This window comes from Orbicella franksi, chromosome 3 (assembly GCF_964199315.1).
Source record: "Orbicella franksi chromosome 3, jaOrbFran1.1, whole genome shotgun sequence".
Taxonomy (NCBI): domain Eukaryota; kingdom Metazoa; phylum Cnidaria; class Anthozoa; order Scleractinia; family Merulinidae; genus Orbicella; species Orbicella franksi.
Window position 1 is genome coordinate 4,925,782 of NC_138147.1, and position 22,784 is coordinate 4,948,565.

At 39.3% G+C, this 22,784-nt stretch overlaps 1 protein-coding gene across 1 annotated transcript; it reads left to right on the forward strand.

The window, feature by feature from the left end:
- The first annotated feature begins 593 nt into the window (after window positions 1-593).
- Window positions 594-22,784, forward strand: LOC145480816 (unconventional myosin-VI-like). The gene is made up of 33 exons (XM_081459140.1): window positions 594-820; window positions 930-999; window positions 2,269-2,342; window positions 2,556-2,685; window positions 3,299-3,358; window positions 3,642-3,687; window positions 4,021-4,082; window positions 4,463-4,560; window positions 5,045-5,209; window positions 5,663-5,843; window positions 6,668-6,797; window positions 7,306-7,463; window positions 8,057-8,148; window positions 8,403-8,475; window positions 9,663-9,790; window positions 10,115-10,210; window positions 10,810-11,013; window positions 11,594-11,632; window positions 12,109-12,275; window positions 13,047-13,104; window positions 13,200-13,277; window positions 13,868-13,997; window positions 14,663-14,753; window positions 15,426-15,487; window positions 16,017-16,105; window positions 16,260-16,477; window positions 16,811-16,919; window positions 17,492-17,541; window positions 18,236-18,352; window positions 19,042-19,127; window positions 19,567-19,707; window positions 19,850-20,006; window positions 20,646-22,784. Exons 1-33 carry the CDS (start codon window positions 704-706, stop codon window positions 20,893-20,895), a joined length of 3,726 nt encoding a protein of 1,241 aa, XP_081315266.1. The 5' UTR covers window positions 594-703; the 3' UTR covers window positions 20,896-22,784.

A 22,784-nucleotide genomic window follows, 5' to 3' on the forward strand; every position in this document is an offset into this window, starting at 1 on the left:
TTGTTTATGCCACGTATCCCTGTTGTTTACTCAGCTGGAAAACCAAAACCCCGTAAAGGCTTCTTCAAAGACAAAACAATCAATTTTTGTGCTATAGCTTCCGCTTGTTTTTAGCGGGATGTAACAATTTCGACAATAATTTCGACAATTACTTTAAAAAAGACTTAAAACGGACAAGGCTGATTATCGGAAGATCTCTTTTTCGGTTACATACTATATTTCTTTAATTACGCCTCCAAAAGAAAACAAATATTTGAGGAATCGAAGAAATACAAGATAACGTGGAAGGAAGTCTGCTAAGTGTGGCAGGATGTCACGAATTCGAAATTTTCATTTTTGTGAAATTTCAAATTTATTTTTCTTTTCACTGCGTACTTCTTTGGTGGTTTCTTTAAAAAAAGAACGCCTGAGCACAGGTTATTCTACTGCGAGAAAATAAAGCAAGTTAGTGATACAATCAAGCCCGGCTTACTTTTAAGGGCTTGTAAAACACGATATGCTTATCAGCCCACGATATTTCACAGAGAGCGTCTAGAAGTTCCTTGTTGCTATGACGTCATTCGGTTATTCACGTGACCACAAACGCGACCCGGCAAAAAATAAAGTCGCTTGGTTGGCGTTAAGCTACTTTCGCCGACGCATTAGAATACTTCCTATTTAATAAATTGGTATGTTCGTCGGTATTTCAAGGTTTTAAGACACCATGGATGGTGGAAAAAAAGTTTGGGTCCCTGACAACGAACATGGCTTTCGTCTGGGCGAAATCGTCGATCTTGGATCTGATACGATCACTGTTGAAGTGGATGGTGCTAAAGGGAAGGTTTGTGGAAAAGCTCTAGGAAACCTCATTGTTTTCCACAGTTCATAGGGAAAGTGTTATTTCGTTTTAAATCATCAAGGTGAAGGCTATTTGTGCACTCTTCCGTTAGGTCGTTACGGCTGCTTACGATCGAGTATTCCCGTCGGAGAAGGATAATACAAGAGACTTGGAAGACAACTGTGAGTTATATTTTTAAGTTTGTTAAGCCTCTGGGCAAATATTAAGCTTAATTTTATTTGAATTCGATCGAATCATAGACAATGAATCGCACGAAATACTAAAGCTTAAAACTGTAGATTATATGCGCCTAATTTCGTTAAGTGTAGATTTTTATCGTTACAAAGTTTCTTTATGCGAGGTAAGCTTAAATTGTTTGTGAATATTAAAGTTCGGTTTGTTATCGCATTTTTCACTTTAATTTGAAGATCGTGGCAGATGTTTTGACGATATTCGCTCAAAATCAATGCTTCAGTAGCAAATGAATTTTTCCCTAATCTTTACTCATCGCACTGTCTCTTGCATTCACTAAAGATAACCGTGTATTCTCCTGTGCATATGAGATCATCTACTTCTCTGACACGGGCCGCTACAGTCCCTAATGACATGTTTTAGGAACATGTAAATTGAGTGAATTTATAGTTTGGAATATTTTTGTAAAAAATTGATAAGATTTGGACCGCTGGTTGGACAATTTATTTAAGAAATAAAGAAGCCAAACTTGCTAAACCAAAACTAAAAAAAAAAGTAAAACAAAATTCAAAAAATATCAACAATGGATATTTATCTTTACAGTCTAATTTTTCCCTTGACATGGTGGACCCCTCAGAAATGAATTCATTCAGAAATGTACACATGCATGGACGTGTACTTGTAATAAGATTACAAGATGTCAATGGTTCAAGCCTCTAATTTTTATAGATATACATTTCCCTTTCAAAAAGTCTTGACAATTGGAAGGTAATGATGGGGTGGGGGGGGGGGGGGGAAGGGAGAAGGAGGGGTAGGGGGTTAGAGAGTGGTTGTCAAGGAGAATAACCCTAAATGTGTAGCTGCCAGTATGATTCATAGCTTTGCAGTTTATTTTGCTTTCTTTTGTAGACGGGGATGTTTATCTGAAATTTGAGAAAAATTCGTCAAAGTACGTCCCTGGCTGTGGTTTTTCAAAGGGTGAATAACACTGTTCACTGGACAACACACTATCTAGTAGATAGTGTAGTTTGTTTTGTCGACACTTATCCATTGTATAAAGATTTGTCAAGTGGATAATGTTATCCACCCTTTGAAGAACTGGGTCCTGTAGGAGAGCAATCAATTTTGGGGGCATGACCGCAAGAGATACAAACATGGGCTCTTTTGGTCCTGAGTGATATGTGACAGTGCTTTCTGAGAGGCCACATCCAGTAAAAACAAAAGAGATGATTGCTAAATACTGGTTAATTTTTTTACAGGTTCTTTGATGTTCCTCAATGAAGCCACATTACTGCACAACTTGAAAATTAGATACCAAAAAGACAAGATATATGTAAGTTTGAACTTTCTTTATACCACATAGTACATGTACATGACTGCAGTAGTTTTGATAGCATCTAAACTGAGGGATGTATCGAATTGTGCGTGGGAAAGTGCCATCCAAAGCCAGACCTGGTAGCCTAGTGCATGTGACCAGATGTGTAAAATTAACATATACACATAACTATTTATAAGTTTGATCATGATTTTTGTGTTTATTTTACAGACCTATGTTGCTAACATCTTGCTCGCCGTCAACCCATATCATGAGGTAAAAGAACTTTACTCAAAGGAGAAAATTAAACAGTATCATGGAAAGTCGCTGGGTGTGTTACCGCCACATGTGTTTGCCATTGGTGAGGATTTCATACTTCTTATAAATAAGTTTATAATAACATGTACCAGTTGAAAGTAAAAGCCGTGGACGTAATGCACAGTGTTCAGCTTTCAATGCAACAAGGTTTGAGAAATGTAAAAATTTATACAGAAAGCATTATATGTACTACTACTTTTGGCATTCTGAAATAACTGGCTTATGGTAGTGTTACGCAGAGTTTTGCTTCATATGTGTAGTACAGGCATCCTAGCTTGCCCAGAAAGAGCTCAAACTCTCAATTTTAGGATCTTGAGTATCAGTGTGACACTCAGAACACTGTTTGTTTCTGCCTGATTATATTTTGGGAGGCAAAAATGTTGTTCTTTAGCAGGGGTGGATTTTTAAGAACTTGGGGGACCATATGCTTGCCTTAGTTCACTCCTTTAAAATCTGCCAATAAATGAAATAAACTCATGTTCCTGTATGCTGCAGGGCAGGTGTAGAATTTATTCAGGTAGGCTACATTGTACATTCTACAATCATGCTGCATCTTCTCTGCTTCAAGTCGTTCAAATGCTTTACAGCATCCTGGCGTGTTGTTGCACAGTTGGAAGTGGCACTACAAAAATTATAATTCTTTATTTTTTTCTCAGGTGACAAGGCTTACAGAGACATGAGAGCATACAAGCAGAGTCAGTCTTTGATTGTCAGTGGTAGGTGGTCTTGTTTTGTTGTTGCAAGTTGTGTCCCTGACTGTGCAATCTTCAGGAATTAGGTGTCATGCTGGCTTTATTAGCACAATTATTTCTATAACTGATGTTCAGTAATCTTTCTGTCCAGTGTTTCTATGTGTACAGTAGTTCTTCATTATTTGCTCAATCATGATATATGTACCAGGTTCACTTGCATGTACATAATTGTACACATTCTGTCTGTTTAAATAAATTTGCCAAACCCTGTTGATAATTATTGTTTTTCTTTTTTGTTCACTGACAGGTGAAAGTGGTGCTGGAAAAACAGAATCAACTAAGTATATTCTTAGGTGTGTGAATCAGAAGCATGTTTTAGAGAACTTGTAACCAGTTGACAGCTTGTAATAATAATACTCCTACAAGTACAATACATGTACCATGAAATTTATATCAGGGTTGTCAATAAGGGCTGTAACACCTGCTACAGCTGAATATGTTTGATGGGGCCTTGATGTTACGGGTGAACTGGACTAAAGTCAATACAATTTACCTAAAAGGTAACAAGTTTATTACAAATTTGAAGATTAAGGCTACAGTTGACTCAAAACTTAATGGCAACCCTGTATAAAGTTATTCTTGAACATCACATACACTGTACCTGCGCATGTATGATATTATTACAGGTATCTGACAGAATCCTGGGGATCAGGTGATCAAGGTCGCATTGAACAGAGGATTATTGAAGGTGCAGTTTGTGTCGCTAATAAACATAAAATAGAGAGTGCGCGTTAATATTAAAGGTTTCGGAATTCTTTACTTTTTCTGGGGAGTATGTACTGCAGTTAGTGTTAAATAAATAAAATGTTCTAGTCTGAACAGTTAATGAATAATCAGATCAGTTAAAAGCATGGAGATTGAGTAAATTAGTGAAGATGCCAGTTTTGGTCAAAGGTGATGATGTCAGAAGTGAAAAAAAGGCCAATGCTTGTCATGACCAATTACAGCCAGCACAGGAACTAATGGGTTATTCATAAAGTGACTGCCTCCAGTCCAAAAACTCCCTTTTTAGTGGTGATCTTTATTTACTGGGCTAGAATTGGCCTAAGTTTCATCTTTTCTCAACAGCTAATCCCTTGCTCGAATCTTTTGGAAATGCCAAGACACTACGTAACATTAACAGCAGTAGGTTTGGGAAGTATGTGGAAGTTCACTTTAATGAAAAGGTATGATAAAAAGATAATAATATCTAATATTAATAAAGGGGGCTGGTAACAGTTTCCAGCACTTTTCTAACAGCTGTGCTTTGAAGGATGAATACTATCTCTGTTTAACAGGTGATGATACGTACAATTATTATTTAATCGTTAACTATGGTATCACACAAATGCCCAATCATAAGTTAACAGGTTGCGGTCATCCTTTTTATATAATAGGTTACCATAGCAACAATGCAACTTGTTGAAAACACCCTTAATTTTAGCTTCAAGTGCTTATAACTCAAAAACAAGCTCTGTGACCAAATTTTTAGTATTGAATTGTGATAAGCATGATAAGACGCAGCTTTTTACAGAGTTTAAAAAAATTCTGTTAAGGGGGTTCAGAGCCACCTTAAATTTTCAAAAATTTAATAAGCTTATCATCGTTGTAGATGATGAGTACAAAACCTTTTTATTTTTAAAATCTTTCTCTTTTCCTAATAATTAACAGGTCACAGTTGTTGGTGGGTTCATTTCACACTATCTTCTGGAGAAGTCTCGGATCTGCAAGCAAAGTAAAGGAGAGAGAAATTATCATGTGTTTTACAGACTCTGTGCAGGAGCACCTCAACAATTGAAGTCCAAACTTGGAATAACAAAAGCAGAAGATTTTCTGGTAAGTTGAAAGCACAATATTTATTACGGAGCATTTTTCACAGGGCCAGCAACCATGCAAATATATTGGAACACAAGAAAGTGTAACTTGTATGTAACCATATGAAAAGAGTGATGCTGTGATGCTGTATTATATCTCTGTCTACAAAACTCGTGATTATACTGTTGGGTCTGAGTGTCAGGTTCAAAGCTACTACATGTATCTCTGATTACATGTAGGTTATAGCAGCTAGTAGAGTCATGTAGATTCACAAGTCTCATGTATGCATGGAGTCCAGTTTCCTATTACTTGCATGTTGTATTTTTGATTGAAAAGTATATACATTCAGGAAAATCTGAAATACTGTAGTAAAAAAAGCATAGCTTGCTTGTGTAGGATGATGGCAAAGACATTGTATCAACTTTTTCACCAAGCCCTTCGTGTGAATATTTTTCTTTTTTTCCCGTCTCATAGTACTTGAAACAAGGATCCATCAAAGACCCAAATCTTGATGACAAATCTGATTATCGCAGAATGGAGGAGTCCATGAACAAAGTGGGATTTTCAGAGGAGGAGAAAGCAAATATTTTCAAAGTGGTTGCTGCTGTGCTTCATGTTGGAAATATTGCCTTTGAGGACAGTGGAGACACTGAAGGTGTGCAGTGGCAAGTTTAGAACCTGTGTGATTCAAACTGGTGGTGAAAATGAACAAAATTAACAGATGGGGCCTGTTAACTTGAGAACTACAAGAAACAAATTTAATCGCAATCATATTTTACACAAATTAACTGTTCTGTAGTATGTTTGTAACTACCTGCACTTTTCTCGTCAATTTGTTTCAATCTGACAGGTGAAACATTTACATGTAGCATTACATGGCTCAGTGTATAATGTAACACTGTGTTTACTAGGCTATTAACTTCTAGTTGCAAACTGATAAATATATTCTATTAAAAAGTGAGCTTCGCAGATTTTGTAGTAATTTTATTACATGTGATACAAATAACATGAATTTTCACAAAAAAAAAAAATTAAAAAAAATAACATGAATTTTATAAGTCAAATTTTCTTTAATGTATACCCTCCCATAATTTGAGCTAATGAAATACAGTACAGGCCAAATGTAAGTTGACAGTCTCCACTCAAAACTCGATCCTTGATACTCGATCCTTTCGAGAATTGAGAATCGAGTTTCGAGGCTCGAGTTTCAAGTTTCGAGTATCGAGTTTTGAGACACTCTGTTGTTACTCTGAAATGAACGACAATTAACTCCACATCGAAAGAAGTTCAACCAAGGGACAAAACAATCGATTTAAATAAGCCAACTGATTTACAAATGTAGAGTCGCTTACCGCCTCTAGAGTCGTGACTCGAGTGACTGTCAACTTACATTTGACCGGTACCTTATATGTACTTGTATTAATTTTATTTATTAAAATCTAATGTTTTCATTTTTTTTCTTATTTAATATTTTTTCAGGTGGCTCGGTGGTGTCACCTAAAAGTACAAACTCTTTGAGTATCGCTGCACAGCTGTTGGATGTGTCACCTGAAGAGTTAAAGATGTCATTAACCACAAGAATGATGTCAGCTGGAGGGTCTCACATGAGGTCTGCTCAACATCAACACCAAATATTGTCTGTATCATTTTAATTTGCTTTTAACCATTGACCACTAATCAAAATTAACACCGTAATCCATTAATCCATAATACAATATTAAACACATTTTAGAATGCTAGGTACCAGTTATTACCTCAGCACTATTGATGTTTACAATTTTCAAATCTACATGTAATAAATTGTACATACAGTAAATGTAAGTTTTGCTTGCCTAACATTGTAAGTAATGCTTTAGCCATCAAAATAATTCACCTAGCTAGAAGCTATCGTTTCATCCTTTCACTACATACTACAATATTGTAACATAAACCCTCGTGGGTTTCAGCAGTAATCAATGTAAATAATATTGTGCTTGTTTATTAATTCTGTCACTGATGAGAATTAATACATTAATCTTAATTCAAATTGAAATAGTTTAATGTACATTTAACTCACACAATTTCTAGTTATTTAAGGCTTACTCTAACAGGTTTTTGCTGTTGTTTGTTTTTTGCAGAGTGCCGCTGAAACCAGAACAGGCTTGTGCTGCCCGAGATGCTTTGGCAAAAGCTCTTTACACCAAGCTGTTTGACCATATTGTCAGCCAGATTAACCAGTGCTTTCCTTTTAAGAATTCTTTCACTTTCATTGGTGTGTTGGACATTGCTGGCTTTGGTGAGTTTATTTAGTGATGTTGTCATCCCTTAATTTTTAGCCTTCTTAAATGATGTGATTGACTGAAAGCTATGTACAGTTTACTTTTAATTGTAATTTTAGCTTTTTGGCCTTTTTATTCCGTTTTTAATGTTGTCATGCGCATTTGAACATTTTATGAAATTTGCACATTATAAATATTATTATTATTATTATTATTATTATTATTATTATTATTATTACAGCCCCAAAATAATGCACACGCAAGAACTTCTTTTTTGCATCTCCAAGGCGGCAACTTCTTGTGGCTACTTGCAAGTCATCTGCGCAAAAATTTAGCAGGCGCACGAACCTCATCATACTGCAGGGGAATGTCTGCCCCTCTGGTCTGATTCAGCTCAGTCCACAAGCATATTAATAAAGCTCAATTTTGTTTACCTAGTCTGAGTTGCAGGAAATGTACATTTGTGAATGTTCTGAAAGTGCAGATGTTAAGTGAAACATTGATGTCTGTGGGCTAGCCCGTCCAGTTCTTCAAATATCATCAGCTAGCAGCAGTGTACTACTGCATAGGACTGTGGAGCAGTGCTAATGATTGTTTTCCTTTTGTACAGAATATTATGAATTCAACAGCTTTGAACAGTTTTGCATCAATTACTGCAATGAGAAACTCCAACAGCTTTTTAATGATAGGATTCTTAAACAAGTAAGTTTAGATATAAACAAGATATTGCAAGGTCATGAATTATTAGATGCCAGGTGGTACCTTGACCAGTCTACATGTGTTCGCACACAGCATCGTCATTGTCATTATCATCGTTAGTATCGTCATCATCAAAGTAACCTTCGTCATTTTCATCATCGTCATCCCCATTTCTTTTTCGATACATTGCTGTTTTATTTGAAGTTTTGTTTGCCTGGAAGTGTAATGCAGTTTTTTCTCTCTTGTGCTAATAACAGGAGCAAGAGCTCTATGACAAGGAAGGTCTGGGAGTCAAAACTGTTACATATGTTGACAATCAAGACTGCATTGGTGAGTTTACGCTCCAACAAGTACAACACTCTCACTTTCCCACTTGCACCCAGCTCATTGTTTTACCCACACCCACTTCTATCCAGGTCATTGTTACCCACCCTTACCCAGTTTCACCCAGGTCATTGTGTTACCCACCACCCACCCCCCCCCCCCCACCACCACCCCACTTCCACCCAAGTCATTGTGTTACTCTCCACTTCCTCCCCGGTAATTGTGTTACTCTTCACTTCCACCTAGGTCATTGTTTTACCCACAACTACTTCCATCCAAGTCATTGTGTTACTCTCCACTTCCTCCACGGTCATTGTGTTACTGTCCACTTCCACCTAGGTCATTGTTTTACCCACACCCACTTCCATCCAAGTCATTGTGTTACTCTCCACTTCCTCCACGGTCATTGTGTTACTGTCCACTTCCACCTAGGTCATTGTTTTACCCACAACTACTTCCATCCAAGTCATTGTTACCCACCCTCCCCCACTTCCACCCAGGTCATTGTGTTACCCACCTACTTCTGCCCAGATCATTGTGCTACACTGTGTTGTGTTCTTAAGGAAGACAGTTTTAATTACTCTTGCACTATCATAGTGCCTCTCTGTAAGGTTAACCAACAAAAGGAATCTAGAATGGACTACATGTAGCAACCCATGCAAGGGGATTGCACTGTACACAGAACTTTTAATTGCCACTTACTGTGATATGGAAGGTCTGGGTCACTTCCATAGATGAAAATAAATACTGTGGGATACCAATTAAACTAGATAAATTAAACTAAGTACTCTGAAGAAGGCAGCAACGGCAAAAACTTTCTATATTTAGTATCAGGGTCAACGAATACTATTTCAGGCCTTCAGTTAGTAGGGGAGCAGCACATGGAAAACAGAATTTGTAGAAGTAGGAAATTCCTTGGGATTTTTTTTTAGTGTTTCTTCTTTCACTGTTCTCCCTGCTTATCCTGTTTCTCATGCTGCTCTCCACCTAACTGAATGGTTACTTTGCCTGTTCTCCCTGCTTATCCTGTTTCTCATGCTGCTCTCCACCTAACTGAATGGTTACTTTGCACCAAGTGTCTTTTGCTGTCAGATCTAGAGAGTCCGTTGTGTGGTCCATCCGAATTACACTTCTATTGTTTTACAAAATAAATAAGGATTACAATGTCCGTCAACTGCACCAATGCATTGCAGATCTGATTGAAGCCAAAAAGACAGGAATCATAGACATTCTGGATGAAGAGAGCAAACTCCCTAAACCAACAGCAGAACACTTCACTCGGGAACTTCATCAGAAACACAAAAACCACTTCAGATTGGCGGTAAGTATTTGCTTCTGCGACTCCATACATGAGAATGTGTGATTTGTTGGGAGAATCTATTAGTGGACAATTTTCTGTATTGTTATCACCTTATTGTGTAACAATATTGTTAAATATTGTCAGGACAAATTGGATGTTGAAGCCCTAACTACATCTTCTGCCCGGTAATATTTCATAAAAGAACAAAGCCTTCACTTAAAACATAGATGAATTCTCAGTAGATGAATGAGTTGTGTTTATGAACAAACCTAGAAAGGTTGTAAATCAAACTATTCATAACTTTGTTTTAATACCAGATGGCCATTTTCTTGTCTCTCATTTCAGCTCCCGAGAAAGTCTCATTTAATCTACCACAAGAAAATGAGAGATGATGAGGGATTTCTTATTAGACATTTCGCCGGAGCCGTCTGCTATCAGACAGTAAGTTGACCATTCTACAGTTTCTGGTTCTGATCTCAAAGTCCTTCGCTTACTGCTCCCAGTTAAAATTTTACCGCAGTAAATGTTAAATACAAAATTATATACAACTGGAAAATTGTTAGCTGTCAAGAATCTCCACTAGGATTTACAAGCACTCCGGTATCCGGTTTGTAAGCAGTATGACTTACATGTACGGTGTTGTGCTATAGTAATGCAAGCAACACTCGACGAATTGTGTTTTTTGTCCCTGCGATTTTTCAGCGTAATTTCTTGAAATTTCACAACGGAAAGGTGACGCTTTTTGGGTGGAACGTAACAAAAAAGTAACGATTTTTTCGCTGACAGTAACGAAAATTCGATCACTTGAAAATTCCGACAGACGAAAAAGCGGACTACTTTAGCGAAAATTTGATTTAATTGAAATCTCCTGCAAACGAAACAAAACGTACAAAATCTCAGACAGTACTTCCCTGCTCTCTCTCCCCGTGAGCGGGCTTTGTAACACTTAGCAGCTGTTTCTGGGAAGCAGAGACTCAGTGGGATTCTGCTGTTGCACTGTTTTTACTTACTCCCGACATTCTATGATGGTTGTTTCACAGGCGGAGTTTATAGAGAAAGACAATGATGCTTTACACAAAGATCTTGAAGAACTGATACAGGACAGCAAGGATGCTTTCCTAAAGAGCCTGTTCCCGGGCGTGGCAACCAAAAAGAATGACATCGGTTCAATGTCATTTGGAAATGCCATCAACAGGGTCGGCAGCAAGAAACTGGGATTTATCAGCGTTGGAAACAAGTTCAGGGTAATCTTGTTTATACCACAGTTTGAATTGTTTTCTTGTGTTTGAGACGTGCAGGACACTGGGTACAAGAAGAAGAAATTGGGGGGCCTTGACCTTCGGGCAAGCTCTAACTACAGAATGTGTGATGTACTAGCCCGAAAATTATTCTTACCAGACCCCCAAAGCTCGTCTCTTACAGTACTCTTGTAATTTGAATTTCCTCCAAAAGTTTGCCAAGAAACTTCACTTGCCCATTGGGAAGTGACGGACAAAATCCACCAGCCCGACTGGAACATTTACCGTAGCCCGGGTTATTGAACAGGACTTTCTTTGCATACTGCGGAGATGTTACATTGTACTAAACTCGGAAATGGGATAAGAGTAATGGTGTTAGGGTTAAGATTAAGAAAAAGGTATTGGTAGGGTAGGGGGTGAGGGTTACGGTTTAAGTCTTTTCCTTTCCCAAACCTACTCTTACATGTACCCTTAAGCCTTAAGCCTAATCTTACCTTACCTTACCTTATTCCCTGTCTCAGCAACATCTGATCTGCACATTTTACATGTGCGGCCAATTGAGTTAACTTATATTTTCTGTCAACAGACACAGCTGAATCAACTGATGGAAAAACTCGGCAACACTGTACGTGAAAACCTTTTAAAAGTTTTAAATGTTTAAAATGTTGCGTTAGTTTTAAATCAGGCGTCATTTAATATATCTGGGGGATCTTTGGCCAATTGACTGGTTACGACGTTGGTGTTGTAATCCGCAGTTCCGAGCCGGATTTGTTCTTGGTAGTCTCCAGATCAACTCTTGATCGTCGCTTTTTAAATACCCAACTGTCGGCCCTCCGTCAATAAGAATGCTTCAAATGTCACATTCGAAGTTCAACATACTTGTGTTTTTTTTGTGTGTGTGTGACTGCGTGGCATTCTCTGGCCGTAGTTTTGAGGTAGTTGTGACTGCTATAATCAAGCATAATTTTCATGAACATCTTAAACGAGAAACACCGGGAACGAAATTTTGAGATTTACATGTAGTCAGGAACAAGACGCTTACCAAAGGAATTTAATGTGGTAAAAGATAGCGCCTTATATCTAACTCTTGTTGTTTACCAGGGTGCAAGTTTCATTCGATGCATCAAACCGAACGGAAAAATGTGTGCTCGGGATTTTGAAGGCGGCTCCATCTTGAGTCAGTTGGAATGCGCGGGCATGGTGTCTGTTTTGAATTTGATGCAGGATGGCTGGCCATCCAGGGCGCCCTTCAAAGATCTCTATCAAATGTGAGTGGAAAGCTGTGCAAGTAAAACAAAGAACTGAAGTGATTTGTTGAGTTGTGTTGTGTCGTGTAGAGTACAGGTAGCAGACGCTGGTTTCATGGTTACTCGAGAAAGGGAGTAAAAGAAACCTCTTCTACATGGTATTAAGGTTCTTTTTCGGTTGGCATAGATGATTTTACCTTTCAGCTTTGCGAAAGCAGTAGAAATGTGTCTCTGTAGCATTAATTGTGTTAATTACTTAGTTGGTGAAAATTTGCAAGTGAAGTGGCGAGAACTTGAAGATAGATAGTCCGTGACTCAGGTTCCTCTCAAAATATCCAAACCGTGTAGAAAATCCAGCATAACGTAAATTTACAGGAAGAAGCCTGCATTGTAAGTTTGTTCACCAGGGGAGCAATGAGTTGAAATTGCTTACGAGCCTTAAAGGAGCTCAGTCGCAATATTTAGAGTTGTTTTGGCCACGTACAAAATTACCTTTAAATTGAAGGAAACCTGAAAATAATAGTTTACTAAGACAGAAAAACACGAAGGAGATAATAATAAACTATAAAGGAACAAGGATGTTTAGGGATGGAGAAGATTGACACGGATTACAAACAACTAATTTGAACAATTTTATGCTAAACTTTTCAAAATGTACAAACCGTGACGTAAAATTATAGGCTTTGCCATTGGACATTGGAGAGAACTTGACGCCACTAGTTTTGTCTTCAGCGCTGGCGCTAGAATGGACTGTTATAATCTGATGCTGTCATGCTTTTGTTTTGGTTTCAGGTACAAAGACTATTTACCTCCTCGACTTGCACGACTCGATCCAAGAATGTTTTGCAAGGTCATCATTGAAGTTCCTGTTGTTTTGGCTTTTTGTTCCTTGGCTAGTTCTTTAACTTTAATAATTACTTTGTTGTTGTTGTTGTTTTTTTTTAGGCGCTGTTTCACGCCCTTGGTATGGATGACAAAGATTACAAGTTTGGTCTTTCCAAGATCTTTTTCCGGCCTGGCAAGGTTAGTGTAGAAAAAAAACACTGTTACGACGGGAATTACGTTTCTCTGAGCTCTTCTTGCATGCATGTTAGTGCAACGTTAAACATTGCCTGCAGTGGACTCTCGACACCTTTGTTGAAACAAGCTTTGAAGGTTTGACTTATGTGAATTAAGGCGAGTGAAAAGCAGGACGGAGGGAGATGGGGCGAAAAGAGGAGTAACATACTCTTTTCAGGGAGTGCGCGGGACTCCGGATCGAGTGGTCCGGGTTCGAGCGCTGGCTAGGGATATTGTGTTGTGTTCTCAGGCAAGATACTTTACTCTCACAGTGCCTCTCTTCACCCAGGTGTATAAATGGGTACCGGGGAATTTTGGGGGCGACCTGACAGAATGCAGTGGAGTAACTTGCGATGGATTAACATCCCATTAGGGGGAAGTAGTAATACTCCTAGCCGCTTCATGCTACAGAAACCGGAGTTAAGTGCCAAGGGTTAAGGACCAGTTGGGTTTAAGAGACGTTGCTTTTTTTACTATGGAGAAGAGGGCAGGTTACATGCTGGGCGACAGATGGCAATTGTGGTACTTAATATGTCTCTTTTTTTCATCGAAAGTTTGCAGAGTTTGATGAGATCATGCATTCTGACCCTGAGAGCCTGAAAAACATCATTTCGAAAGTTCTTACCTGGTTGATCAGAACACGGTGGAGACGAGCCATCTGGGGAACACTGTCCGTCATTAAATGTAAGAGTGGATCACTACAAGTTCTTATTTAGGCCTTTAGTTCATAACCTACGGAACACTGAAGAATCATTGTCAGTAAAATTTCTGGAGCCAGTAGTTCAGTTTGGAAACCGCTTGCTGCGTTTTTTCGTAGAAGAGTAAGAATCGCAAAGTCATCGATGCATCTGAAAATGTCCCTTGTTTCTGTTGCCGTAAGTGGAAAAACAACAAAACAATAACAACAAGCGCGGGGAGGAAACGACGTTTCAGTGCCATCCTTGGACCATTTTCAAGTTGAATGTAACACAATAAAAAATTGAATTTATGCTGAAGTTGAGGTCATAAAAGAAAATGTTTCGAGACTAAAATAATTGTTCATTGCTAATCTATTTGTTTAGTGGTTTGCACGCATGTACAGTAATTATCATTATGCTTCAGAATATCGCACCTTTATGAACACTAAACAATTATTTTAGTCTTATATATTCTATTTTGTACTCTCAATATCAGTTAAAAATGTCGCCAGGATAACACAGAAATGTCGCTCCCTGTTTCTGCCTGCGAGCTGGCTCTTCTCGCAGGCTAAAGATATTGTAGAACAAGAGGGAATGCTTTTTCAGTCTGAGCAAGGAATTTCCTCTAGTTGTTGTTAAGTGTTTTTAACTGTGTTCATTTTTTCATTTCAGTGATGAAGAAGATTGAATTCCGGGCAACAGCAATTATTCGTATTCAGAAAACTGTTAAAATGTTTTTGGCGATCTGTCGCCACAAACCTCGGTAGGTATCTTCAAAAGTGATAGGAGAGAGATAAAGCACCACAACCGTGGTCAACGACGCAAATAATTTTGCTGTTGATTATGTTTGTCTTTTCATAAAGTAGCAAATTCATATGTCAGAAAAAAACAAAAGCTAAAAACCGCCACGTTCACAACATGTGCGAAGCCATTCCTCGTTTCGTGGCGACATATACCAGCTGTTAGACATGTGATTTTGCCTTTCTCAGAAAAAAACAAACAAACAAACAAAACGCGCTGCTTGCAATTTGTCTTGCACCGAAACAAAAAGCATTCCATCTCGGATTTAGTGTCTTTGCTACTTTTGTTGATAGCCATTTAGTCACATCTAATTTATGATATCTATTTTTTTCCCTAACAGTTCATGCTTGTAACTCGTTTCAATTTTTTAAACTCTTTTTATATAACTATTTCAACTACTAGACATTAGTTTTTTTTAACTCTATTTTTATAACTATTTTAAACTATTAGACATTTTATATTTTTAGAAATTGTATTTAGCAGGGCCCCTCTGGATACCAGCCACTGTGCTGAATGGGCCACCCTGCATAAATAAAGTTTTACCTACCTACCTACCTACCTACCACATTTCCCTTTATGTCGTTCAAGTTGGGTGTTTTTGGGAATTTGACGTCGCTCTTTCACTTGGTTATAGTTATCAAGGCGTCATCAAAATCCGAAGACTACAGGTTCAACTTGATACCTTGGGAAAGTTGGGTAAGATGCAATTATTCGCTAGTTATCTAATCATAGTTTTTGCCGATGGTTTTCAAACTAAGCATAGGTATAGGTTACTGTGTTATCGATTACAAACTGTAATAATATACCCTCAGTAGCAATCAGTCCGCGGTTTCGGCCAGTTGCATGTTTCCTCGCACTTATCACTGCACGCTAAACATTTTCCCGCACTCGCCACAGGGACTGTGGGAACACACTTTCAAACCCTTGCCAGTGGTTACATGTTTTCTTGCCCTTGCACTGGTTACACAGTTTCCCGCGCTTGCCGCCTGTTATATAATATCCCGCGCTTGCTACGCCACCGGTTACACAATTTCCGGTGCTCACCATCGGTAAGCGTTTTCCCGCGCTTTTAGCAAGTGGCATATTTTGCTTTTAAGTATTGACTGGTTGATTATTACAGGGATCTCTTTTTTGTAACCGTTTTTCGCAGCCATGTGTATTAAAATGCCCTCAGGCTTGTACATTCTCTGATAGATCCTACTTACACATTTTCTTCTCCTGTTAGTGGGATCGCTGAAGAAAGACCAAAACGTGCTGGCTAAAAATGTAGAAGGACTAAAAAGAGCCATCGACGATGCTGTTATTAAAGTCAAGGTACAACACCAGCAAAGTGGGCCATTTGGCAAACTTTAATAAGATAGCTTTGTGTCTGCTTAATGGCTACCTTTCCATTGATACATATGGCACTGTCACTAATGCATGGCAATGAGCACTCTCTAAAACAGTAATTGTTTCTTCTCTACTGCAGAACACTCTGATGAAGCGAGACGCTATCGATGCAATGTACTTCGATCTTGTCGGGAAATTGAACAAACAATTGAAGGAAGTGGAACAGCGAGTAGAACAGCAGAAGATCGAAGAAGAACAAGAAAGGCTACGAAAAATACAAGAACAAATGGAACTGGAGAGAAAGAGAAGAGAAGAAGAGGAACGGAAGAGAAAGCAAGAAGAAGAGGAGAGAAAATTGTAAGTAAATGGCGGTTACTATGCACTTTCAACCGGCCTCGGCCATTTTCGTTTGGCTCGTCACGCAATCACTACAACACAAACGAATGGCAGGAGATAGAAGAGGGATTGTTCGTGACTAAACCAAAGGATAAACGGAACTTTACAGGTTACACAGCACGTTTTTAGGAGAAAGATACTTGTACATGCATGTGCAAGTTAACATCATTTTTGTATTTTGTAACTCATAGCAAAGGTGGAAATAATTTTGTAGGGTGTTAAAGTGACTAGTGTCACAGATGTTTACTGATTGTGACCCACTAATTATGGACTTCTTACTTTTTTGGTACACAGGAGAATGGAAATGGAGGCGAGACGGAAACTGGAAGAGGAAGAACAGCTCAAACGGGAAGAAGAAGAAAGAAAGAGAAGAGAACGAGAAGAGGCTGACAGACAGGTCCAGGTGGGCAGACAGATAGAAAGTCGCCAGTGGGCAGGCAGGCAGGCAGGCAGGCAGACAGAGAGACAGACAGAGAGACAGACATGACTGCAGGCAGCCAGGAAGTGAAGGAAGGCATGAAAACAGCGAGTCAATAAAACACTTCGTAAATTATTAACTCGGAATTGAGAAAGGTAAATTTTGATAGTGGATTTGGGAAACCTGACGCTTTGAGAGTTAGCCCTTCTTTGGAGCAAAAATCTGTAAGACAGTCAGTGAGTACAGTCAGTGAGTCAGTCAGACTAAGAGACAGACAGACAACCCCAGGGACAACCAGACAGAAGGACTGGCAGACAGACAGACGGACAGACATATCGGCCGACAGACTGGCAGACAGAGTCAGTGGCAGACAGACGGAACGACAGATAAATGGGTCGGTGACCAGTCAGTCAGGCGGATAGACTAAACAAGACTAGCTTGCCACTCTCCTCCTCCCATTCACATGTTTGCCCAAGTTTGAAATCCTAGTTGTTTCTCAAGATCGGACAGCTCGCCTACAACATGTCAATGGATACGTTTCTATCGATCCATTTTAGGCTTTAAAGGCTAAAGAAGAGCAAGCTGCGAGAGAAGAGGAACAGCGAAGGTGAGTCTCGATTTTGATCACGTCATAACTACGATAAGAACAAAACTTGGCACACGGAATATTTACCAGTACAGCAGTGCACCTTGTAGAGTGATCATTGCTGACCTCATTATTTACATTTTTTCCTCACTTACATACGACTTTGCACAGAGAAGGCATCGTGCTATGTACGAATTGACTCCAAACATTTGAAGAGCTTGTGAAACTTAGTTGCTGAAGTTTTTAGCTCTTTGAGTGAGTGTAATATTCAGGGAGAAATTGGCTTTCAAAAACTGCAAAATGTCTGGATGCCCAAAGCACTAATTAATAAGCTCAAACACTGTTTGTAAAATGTTGAGGTTTTTAACCCGGGTCATACAAAAAGTGTTCAATACACTGGGCTCAAAAATGTTGCAACAGTATGCCCTTTCAACATTCAGAACTGATGTTTCTCTAGTTTGATGAGAAATTGAATCACCGTTATGCTACTGCGGCAAATATTGTAAACAAAGAGTCCCTAATAAGTAGTCTGCAAAGCAATTGCGTCAAAGGCCAGTGAAAACAGGCACCACGAGTATAAATAGGAAAAGTCAAAACTGATAAGATATATTTACATCGGTTGAAAGCTAAAACAATGGTTTGTATTCAAACAGTACAATAATTATTAATCGATCACCGATCACTGCTGAGTTCAAATACTTGTATTCGTTCCCAGACTAGCCATGACTGAACAGGAGCGCAGGGACCGGGAACTAGCCTTAAGACTTGCACAGGACCCTGATGCTGTGGACACAGAAGCGGCGCAACAGGTCCCCCAGTCACCAATTCAGAGGTAAGCTGACAACTTTATCTGTATCAATAGACCCTTTTAAGGGTTTTTTTTTTCGCCACGTTCCAGTGTAGTATTCATGCCTTATAAGGGCTCCAACATTGACATTTCAAGACCCGAATGCAAGCTTGAGGAGTAGTATATGAGGGAATGCGATTGCACTGTTACAGGAATTGCACGAAGCCGGATGGCTTCCTAGCTCCGACAGACAAAGTCTGTTGAAACCAAAACACTTCGCTTAGAGGAACAAACTTAGTGGTTGTAGGAGGATAACGGAATGTCAATTAGCTTCTTCAGAATTAACAGTTTTGTAAAGTGCAAAATATGATTTGTAGACCTCATATACAAAACTGGCATGATTCTCGGTCAGGTCGAGGTCGCTCCGCCGCTCTTACTTCGTCCTCTCCCAAGGAAAAGGATCTTACTGATCTAATTTAGCGGAACATAGCTGTGTGGGAAGCGTGTTGTCGATTTTCGAAGTTTTTAATATTTATTTTTGAAAACATTCCTCGCAAAATTCAGCAAGGTTGTTCAAAAAAATGTATGCGTTATCGCTGCAGGGTCTATAAGCCTCAAAAGAGACAACTTTGCCTCAACACTGAATATCTATCTTCTTGCCAAATCCTGTCGATGCCTGTTTGCACCAGAATCTACGTTTTGCGCTAAAATTAGAATCCTCCATTTTTGTGCAGAGCGACACCAAACCGAGAGAAAAAGAAGCACGACTTAACGTCGTGGAAATACGCGGAGTTACGTGACACTATTAACACTTCATGCGGTGAGTTTTATAATCCCCTGTCTTCCCCTCTGAGTATGTAGGAAATTCTGTTTAAGTAGGCTAAGTACTCCGTCAGTTCCATGGCTGTTACTGAGTACCCCATTTTTTTGAGGACAAGAATGCTGTTACCCTCGAAGGACCCTGTTTCGGGAAGAGTTGTAAAGTCGACTAAATTAAGGCTTTAAGACACACTACTTAGGCCGGTTCCGATTAAAATTAACTATCGAAATATAAATGAAATAGTCAAAAATATATATATCATGTGGTTAAGGAGTGCTCACGGTCAAAATGAGCCGAAAAAGAGTAGAAAAATAACTTTGTATGAGTACGTAGTTCAGATGTTCTTTTGTATCTGTTCATTCACTCTGCCACTGCCCCAGTGCAAGAGCTCCCATAAATCTCGTGATCTAACCTCGTTAGCTGGCTTTTTTTCCCCCAGATATTGAGCTTTTGGAAGCTTGCCGACAGGAATTCCATCGCCGACTCAAGGTATACCACCAGTGGAAGAAACAGAACAAGGGCCGAGTGACAGACCCTCAGGGAGCCCCTCAAAGGGCCCCTCAAGACATCGTGCAAGCAGGTAAGTTCTTTTGCACTTGAAAAAGGACCCGGAAGGCCATTTAGACAATCTAGGACCAATATCATTTACGGGACAAGAACAAAAGTCCTCCAACTGAAGCGTTGACTTATAGACTCTCTTTTATTTCTGTTATATCTTGCAGCGGAAAACGCCCCACCCCTTCCACCCCGACCCAGTCGCCAGGAACAGACTGCCACCCCATCCCTGCCCCCACGCAGGCCTCAGAGGTATTTCCGTGTGCCGTTCATGCGCCGTTCAAATCAGTATCGAGACACCGACTTCAAGAAGCAGGGCTTGTGGTAAGTGTCAACACCATCTATTGGTATCTTATTTTTTACAGAAATAAACTTTGACAGCTTTTACCGTAAAGAAAGTGGGTTTTTTAAAATTTCCTTTTTGCTTTAAAAGCGACGGCCACTAGTCACTCTTGGGTTCGGTCACATCTGGGGAGGCAGCGTGGCCCAATGGCTAGGGAGCCGGACTTGAAATCTGGAGATCGCGTTTTCAAGTCCCACTCTGACCACTAAGCTTGAGTTGTTTCTCGGTGGTCCCGAGTTTAACTCCTCGGTCATGTTTGTAAATAGCCAACTGGTCTGCCTCCTGCCAGTTGGGATTTTTAAGCCTGTTGTTTTTAGTTGATATATTTGGTTCTTTCAGTATAATAAGTTGCAGGCTTGTGAGCTAGCTACGTAGGTGTAGCTACGCGCATTGACCACCATTAACAACAACATCTGAGCCATTAAATTTGGTGGGGGGGAGGTCATTTTCGGAGAGGAGCTTTTGATCTTCTTTGTTAACGGTACTTTCGACGCGCAAAGTTTCTCCCTACTTGAGAAAAGCGATGTGTGACATGGGTCGCCGTGACATTGGTTACGCAAAGTAGACGATACAAGCGAGTAACGTCACATGTCACGCCACGTGCGGTGTATCTGTTGCAGGTATGCACACTTTGATGGACAATGGATCGCGCGCCAAATGGAGCTGCACCCAGGACAGCCTGCCCTGCTGTTGGTGGCTGGCGAGGACGACCTGGACATGTGCGAGCTGAGTCTTGACGAGACAAGACTGAGCATGCGTCAGGGAGCTGAAATCACTCTCAGAGATTTTGAAATAGAGTGGCAGAGAAATGGAGGAGCTCCCAGACAGTACCAAGCCAAAATGTACCAGCAACAGTTTTCAAATCAATGAGAAGAACAATGCCGGCCAAATGTATGGAGTAAAGAAGGGTTAGGGAAGGAAACATGACATCATTTAGCTGCTAAAGAATTCGTTAGTCTTTTAATCTCATATGAATTGTTCGTACCACGATGTTTATACCTCCATTACAGAGTCACCTCTTGCCTGTAATTCAAGCAATGCCTGGTGTTTAACCTCGATTGAGTTCGATCTGCATGAAAATAACGATACATTAAAATTCCTTTTGGTTTGAGAGGTTTTTCACTAGACTTTGTTTTAAGACAAAGGCGACCGCGGAATGGTCAGTTGCGTTTGTTGTAGTCATAGGATGCTCATTAAATCAATCATTTGTGCAATACTTTTGTTTTAAAGTACACGGTTCGGATAAATCAGGTGGGGCCATGTTGCTTGGATAAAACTATAGTAACGTTGAAAATGACAGTTAAGATAATTTTTAAAATGTACTGTGTTGTAATATAATTCAGCTCGGTGAAAGTCGACTTTAGCCAGTTGTTGGTGAAGCGGGCGGAACAAAAAGCGGAAAATAAAACATAAAGAAAATAAACGCGTCAAGTAACCCAAGAGGGAGTTTAATGCCTGGTGCAGTCCTTCTTTTCTCTGGTTCATAGTCTAGAGCCTGGAACTGGCTAACTCGAATGTAGTGTTAGTATTAGTTTTCTAATTTAGTCAGAGACGCATAAATTGACGGGCAAGGTAGGGCAGTTCACTGGAAGATTTGAACGAAAATGTCATTTGACCGCACCGCCAGAATTCCTTTTGGTTTCTTCTTTCAATTAGATTTCCAAAACCCACTGATTCAAATGTAAAAGTATTAGCATAATAAAAGTCATCCTTTAAAAAGGATACTGGTCATTTTGGTCAAACAATACAGCCGTGCCTACCACGCACTGGGATTTAATGCATCGGTTTTTTCGTATTTGTTTGGACAAATAATGTAAAGGAAAATCAAACATCCGAAACACTAGACTTGTGAAATGGAATAAACCAACGGGTTAATTATCATCTCCTGTCAAACAGGCTCTAAGCGTGTTTCAGTCTTACGAGGTAAGGTCCAAATCATGCTCTTTGAGGTGACTCAGTCACGCTCAGTCACGCCAATTTAAGTGATTCTGTCACGCTGGGTCATGCTTTACCGTTCTAGGTCACGAAATTTTTCATTCACACTATTTCACTTCAATTTATCATGACGCCATGTCACACTAGTTCATTAATAGGTCACGCTATTTCAGGTAACTTCGCCACTACAAATCACGCTATTTGAGGTGGTTCTTTGGCATGTAAACTAATTTCCAAATTCCATCGAGCGGACTAAAATTGGACAAATCACTTTCGAGTCATCCAAAGGGCCATCATTTCATTAACGAAATTATCTTGGACATTTGATGACTAATTGAATTTTCTCCTTTACAATTAGAGATAGGCGTGACACTAAAAATGTGAATTGCTACCATTGAATTTAGGGAAATGTTTCAATGCTTAAGTTTTATTACAGCAGTTAGTTACGGTTAGTTAAATTAATTTATCAATAATTACATTTCTTTGAAGGGAAACTCTTAGATTGAGTTGACTGAAAACTGATTTCAAGAATTTGAAGTGGTGAAAACTGCAGACCCAAATTATGGAACGAAATTGTTTGTAGTGTTTAACAGAAATTGTAGGGAAGTGGGGAAGATATTCAAAGTTGTTGAAATTCATTTCAATTTTCACGCAAATATTTGTTTTGAAGCGACCGTCAAAGCTACTAGGATATGAGAGTTTTTGAGAGTTCTTTTTCTTTTGCTTTTTATATCTATGCCTTTTTTTATTCGTGAGGTCGAGAAAAGTTTGCAAAATTGGAAAGTTTGACAACTTTTCTCGGTACAAGGTGAGCTATGCAAGTA

What these genes read in the sequence shown, in the direction of transcription:
- LOC145480816 (XM_081459140.1), top strand. Translation starts at nt 704, where the DNA reads ATGGATGGTGGAAAAAAAGTTTGGGTCCCTGACAACGAACATGGCTTT. An exon ending in TTCAAAGATCTCTATCAAAT is followed by an intron (nt 12,276 to 13,046) that starts GTGAGTGGAAAG and finishes TTTTGGTTTCAG; the next exon opens with GTACAAAGACTATTTACCTC. An exon ending in AACACTGTCCGTCATTAAAT is followed by an intron (nt 13,998 to 14,662) that starts GTAAGAGTGGAT and finishes TTTTCATTTCAG; the next exon opens with TGATGAAGAAGATTGAATTC.